This window comes from Triticum dicoccoides, chromosome 6A (genome assembly GCF_002162155.2).
Source record: "Triticum dicoccoides isolate Atlit2015 ecotype Zavitan chromosome 6A, WEW_v2.0, whole genome shotgun sequence".
NCBI lineage: Eukaryota > Viridiplantae > Streptophyta > Magnoliopsida > Poales > Poaceae > Triticum > Triticum dicoccoides.
In genome coordinates, this window is record NC_041390.1 from 485,703,831 (window position 1) to 485,709,481 (window position 5,651).

Sequence of the window (5,651 nt, forward strand, 5' to 3'; positions counted from 1 at the left end):
TCCTCCTACCGCTAGTGCTTTTCATGGCTGGAAGATTCTTGGCTTTGGGATGATGGCGAGATACGACATCTCAGAGGTAGCCTGCCTGCTACAAGCAAAGAGCACACAAGGAGGGGGTAGATATGTGTTGACAGGTATGCAGGAAAAAAATACATATTGCGAATGATGAGGGAAATATGTCTATATTTTAATGTATTTTGTATAATATAAACAACAATAAAATACACATTACAAGTTGTTCTAAGCCCTGGATTAATCAGGAATCACGATGTGAATGAACAAATCAAGAAAACACGCCTGCTACTAGGTCAGCACAGCAAACCGATCTAGTATATCTCATTATCTCTTGCACGGACTCTGCAGCCTGCACAGTGTGTCAAACCGACTGTAGAGCAATGCGTTGAGTGTTGACTGACTGACGAGTGAGGATGCCAATCTTCCATGCATTGAATGAACCTTTGCAACATCCATTCACCCACATACTGCATGGTCCGATGCATGCATGCAAAATCCGAAGACAAAACAAGAGTCTGGCCAATGCCAGTCTACTTGTATTCAACCCGAACGATGTACAAAAAAGAAGGTGCATCCGTGCAGATTCTACATGAACAACTTCATATGAAATTCACACAAGGAACACCCTTGGAAACGAGAGATTCAATTGGAGAAGATAAATAGTTACTTAATCTGTGTACTCAGCTGTGTTAGCCCCCCAAGTCTGATCACCACACACATGAACAAACACCAAGAAATTAAGAAGAAGGAAGGCCAAGAACAGTAGAAAAACCAAACGCAACCAAAAGAGAGATCAAACGCTATATGTAACACTAATCACCACCACCGCTTATTAACTCCCTTGTCTCTATCCCTATCATCTCCACATGCTGACAACCGCGTGTGCATGAGCCATGCATGCATGTACGGCGGCTGGGCTAGCTGTTGCCATCCTACCACGAACCACCGCCGCCGCCGCCGCCACCGCCGGCGTCATTGCTGCTGCCATTCCCGATCATGCTGTTATTCCAGAACCCCAGGGTCTCATGGCCACCGCCGCCGCCGCCTTGGTCTTTGCTGTGCTCAAACTGATCACCGCCACTTGCACCTCCTCCACTTGGGTTCGCACCCGGCTTCAAGTCCTCGAACGGGAACAGCATCCTTCCCGTTGCGCTCTCCTGCGCCCCCTGCAACCCAGCGCCGTATCCCCCGGCGTCGCCACCTCCTCCCGTGTCCAGCGAGAACCCCAGCATGTTCTGAACCTGCTGCTGCTGTTGCTGGTGGTGTTGCTGCTGCTGCTGCTGCTGTTGATGGTGCTGCTGATGCTGCAGCGGCATGCGGAACTCGCCAAGCGTGAACCCCGCGGCCGCGTACTCCGGCGGCATCCCGAGCTGCACCTGCGGCATCGGTACGTAGCAGCCGGTGCTCCTCAGCAGCTCCATCGCCGAAAACGCGCCCATGCCCCTCCCGCCACCCGCGCCGTTGGCCGCCATGGCGCCTCCCGGGTCGCAGACGCTGCTGCTCTCCAGGCTAGGGAACGCCGCGAACTCGGACGGGTGCAAGACGCGGCCGTGGTGGTGCGGGAACGCCAGGTTGAGGTCGTGCGCGCCCTCGTGCATCAGCTTCGGGTTCTTGGCCCCCATCCCGCCGACGGGGACCGTCCCGGACGCGGCCGCCGAGGTGGAGACGGCGCCCGCCGCGGACGACACCACCGAGGACGATGATCTCTTGTTCTTCCGTGAGCCGCCGCCGACGGGCACGTTCCGGAGCGAGCCGCCCTCAGTCCAGTAGCGGCGGCACGTCTTGCAGAAGTAGCGCGGCTGCTGGAGGCTGTAGTTGTTGTAGTAGCAGAACTTGGTGTTGGTGGAGTTGCACCTCGGGCAGTTGATGGCCTTCTCCTTCTGCGGCCGCGCCGCCTTCCGCTCGGTGGAGCCCGTCCCGGCCGCCGCGCCAGCTCCTGCTGCCGGCGGGCCAGGAACGGGAGCCCTCTGGGCTTCTGCGCCAGACGGCGGCGCCGGCTGTGGGTTCGGGTTCCCATTAGAATTAGGATTAGGATTTGGGTTTCCAGCCATGATCATCTCCTCCATGGGCTTCACGAGCCCTAGCCCCTGTTGACGAACACATATTGCACCTCATTAGTAGATATCACAAAGGCAAACCCCAGATGTTAGGGCAAGTAAGAACTACTAGTAATAAGCCAAGAACATGCTGTATATGGGAAAATGGATGGGGGTATGACATGACTATGAGAGCCCGAGGTGTGAGGATGATTCTTATGGTTATGGTGCAACAAAGAACCAAGCAAATGGATACAAAGTGAGATTAAAGGGAGGGGAAAAGGAGAATGAAAAAGGTTTGGGGGAAAAGGAGACGAAAAGATGAGAGAGAAACACACCACCACCACCACACAAAACTCAACTTTGTTTGTAGGGTTGCGCTTGTGGCAGTACTGCTGCTGCTGCTACATCATCCAAGATATGGCTGCTCTTTTGATGCAAGGCGCCGGAGGAAAGAGAAGGGGAAAGAAAGCTAGGGGAAAAGAGAGATGAAAAGATGAAAAGAATGAGAGGAAAGGATAAGAAAGAAAGGCAAAGAAAAGCGGTGCGTGCCCGTGTATGCGCCTTTCGAGGATTAAAAGCGGAGGCAGGGGAGAATTAAAGGCCCCGAGCTCCGAGCCCTGAGCTCGACGCCAACGGAGAAGACAACACGCGGACAGAAGAGAAGGGGGGAGAAGAGAGACATAGATCGCCATACATGCATAGATCTGCGCCAGAAACAAAAGGTTGGCCATGGCGGTTCCCAAGAAGAGAAAAGGCGCCCAAGATCGTCATATCCCATCAGGGAAAGCGAGCGTGAAGATCAAGGGCACGGTAAAAAGATAGTCGACCAAGAAGGCAAGAACACAGCAGCAAGATCCACAAGAACAGAAGCCATCCGGCCAGCCCGAGGCGGGAGATCTTGCATGCATCGCATGGCCCTAGATGCGTACCGATGTTGTAGTAACCTGAATTTGAGGTGCTCGTCTGTATCAGCTTACCTGGTGCCACTGGGCCGCATCCATCCAGGGATCGATCCCAATTGCTGCTCCTGCTCAACAAAAATCCTCGCCGATCAGGAGGAGAGAGCGAGGAGCGGGGCGAGGGGAGGAGGAGCAGCTAGATGTCGTCTGGAGCACACGGAAGAGAGAGAGGAAGGAATGTCTTGTGGATGACCGTAGTGGGATTGCTCGCCCTTCTCTCTCCTCCATATGTCATGAGATAGTGGGATTCTTTTTCTCAGTAGTTGTATTTTTTATGTCTCCGGGCTAGAGAAGAGCAAGGGAGGAGGAGGAGGAAGAGGGAGGGAAATTGCTGCGCGGCTAGCATGTTTTTTTGCCTTCTGAATGACGCTGATGAGCGCCGCTGCTGCCCTTCGTTGGTCGCGGAAGTTTGTCCGCGTGTAGGCTTCCAAGTGTGTTTTGTGTTGTTGCGAGTTTTGGTGCCGTTCGCAGAGGACTTCGGACGAGTCGGTGAGAAACTAGTCAACCCAAGGGCAGGGGGCAGGGCCAGGGGCGCGGCTCTGATCGGCGTTATGGTCCTTGGGGCCACGCACGTGCGTGGGACGCCCTGCCACGTGCGGGCAACTAACCAGTGTGTTTCTAGTGTTTAGCAGTGGGTGTGAGCAGCGTAGGTACTGGACTGACCGGCTTGGACTTCACCTCCTTCATTTCGAATGCGTAGCAAATATTAACAAATTTTAAGTGCAGTGTTCGTAAAAGTTAGAGCAACTTTAATGGGACGACCCATTCCATCCGTTCGTTTCTCTTTGGATCGACGCGGACAAAAGTAAAGGCCCAACACGCCAACCCAAACTCAAATCGTGTCCGTCTCGTGTCCGCGCCGATCCATTTCCGGCTTAAAATTGCGCCTGGAATACGTCGGCGCGGACACGCCGCGCGCCTCCTCGCCGTCCGTCGCGTCCCCACCTGGCGGCTGTCCAACTATCACGGTCAACATTATTTATGACGACCGCCCACCTTGGACCCACGCATCAGCGACGGCGGTCGTCCTTTTTTAAGCCAGGCGTGCGGCGGGGCCGTCCTCATCCACTGCCACTTGCCCCCGTCCCCATCTGGCCACCCATGCCCCCACGTCGGCGACAACCCTAGCCACCGCCAGCATGGGCTTCTTCTCCGGCATCAGCAGCAGCGGAAAGGGCAAGGCCCCCGCCGCCATTCCCCCTCCCTCCCCGCCCTCCCCGCGCCGCCGCGCGCTCCCCGGCAGAGGCAGCGCATCAGTGTGCCGGTGCACCGGGCCGAGTAGCGTTGGCAGCACCGCGTGCCTCTGTCGTACCCCGACGCGACGCTGCCGCATGACTGGCATTTGGATCCGGAGAGGATCCTAGTGCCGCCGGCGTCGCGGACGGCAAGGGCCCATGCGGAGGAGGTGCGGCGCCGGCGGGCGTTGCTGAAGCCGGAGCAGCGCGACGAACCGCACTACGCCGTCGACTCGCCCAACTGGGCTCGGTGGTTTGCCTTCGAGGACGAGCAGGCGAGGCGACGCGGCGTCCGCGGCGTCGACCGCAGCCTGCCGCCGCCCCCGCTCGTCGTCCGCGACGAGAACCAGGAGGCCGAGGCCGCCTATCAGGCGGCAATTAAGGAGAGCGGTGGAGGGAGGCGGATGAGGCGGCTTTTCAGGCGGCCATGGCGGAGGCCATGGCCCTCTCCGCGGCGGGCGACAGCGTCGTGCCGCCGGTGACCCCGCCGTCCCCGCCCAAAGCCGAGCTGGAGGAGCCGGCCCCCTCGAGCGTTACTCCTGGACCGGAGTAATGCGTGAGTGGGTCAGCGCTCCACCGATCTGGCTCGGGGCGACGGAGAAGCAGGAGGCGGCCTACCTCGACCACTGGCGCCGCGTTCGGCTCGCGAGAAGCGCCAGGAGGGCGAGCGCCTGCAGATGCTCGAGCGCGAGGCCGAAGAGGAGGCGCGCCAGGCGCAGGCAGCGGCGGCGCAGCCCAACATCGCCGCCCTCTGAAACACAGCGTTCCCCTGGGCCAGTGCTACGCCGACGCTGATCGACCTCATCAGCCCCGACGCAGATGCCGCCGCCGACGAGGACACCTAGGGCAGCGCGTCGTCTAGTTTTTAGTTTTTTATGTTAATTAATGTAATGTGGACTTTCACCGGCCTTCATGGCCGGCTTTTATGTTTAATTAAATGCATATGTATATTTTTTTAATGCTTTTAAATTTTTTTGGCACGTCAACAAAATGGGTCGGACCAGCATTGGACGCTCGTGCCGACCCAAACACAGCTCTGGACGTTTGTGTCCGCCGGGCCGACCCAAACGGACAAAAAACGGACAAAATCACCATCCGTTTGGGTCGACCTGTTGGAGTTGCTCTTACAGGCCGGTGGCTTGGGCTCTTCATAGTTTTTTTTGAAAGATCCAGCATCGCTGGCATTCATTGATAATAGCAGGAAGCAATGGAAAACAACAAGGTGATGAAGGTCCTAGGACCAAAAGATCCGAAGATTAAAAGAAAAAGAAAAAACAACAGCCCTAATAGCTACAGCACAATGCTCCATACAATCCAACCTAGACAACGCAGCTCTGACACGAACGATGAACTACAAAGGAAACTAGGCAAGGTTGGCGTCACGGAGGATCACCGAATAAACC

The 5,651-nt window shown here is 56.6% G+C and overlaps 1 protein-coding gene across 3 annotated transcripts; it reads right to left on the reverse strand.

Moving 5' to 3' along the window:
* Positions 1-638: 638 nt before the first annotated feature.
* Positions 639-3,461, reverse strand: LOC119317410 (dof zinc finger protein 2-like). 3 transcript variants are annotated; one of them, XM_037591857.1, is made up of 2 exons: positions 3,032-3,461; positions 639-2,102 (listed from the first exon to the last, which is right to left on the reverse strand). In XM_037591857.1, exons 1-2 carry the CDS (start codon positions 3,053-3,055, stop codon positions 948-950), a joined length of 1,179 nt encoding a protein of 392 aa, XP_037447754.1. In that variant the 5' UTR covers positions 3,056-3,461; the 3' UTR covers positions 639-947. The 3 variants fall into 3 exon arrangements, with proteins under 3 accessions (XP_037447754.1, XP_037447755.1, XP_037447756.1); XM_037591858.1 differs by lacking the exon at positions 3,032-3,461 and adding an exon at positions 2,414-3,005; XM_037591859.1 differs by lacking the exon at positions 3,032-3,461 and adding an exon at positions 2,234-2,389.
* Between the last annotated feature and the right edge of the window lie 2,190 nt (positions 3,462-5,651).

Coding starts and splice junctions, on each gene's coding strand:
- LOC119317410 (XM_037591857.1), bottom strand. CDS start 3,055: ATGGATGCGGCCCAGTGGCACCAG. Junction 2,103..3,031: donor ATGCGGCCCAGTGGCACCAG/GTAAGCTGATAC, acceptor GTTCGTCAACAG/GGGCTAGGGCTCGTGAAGCC.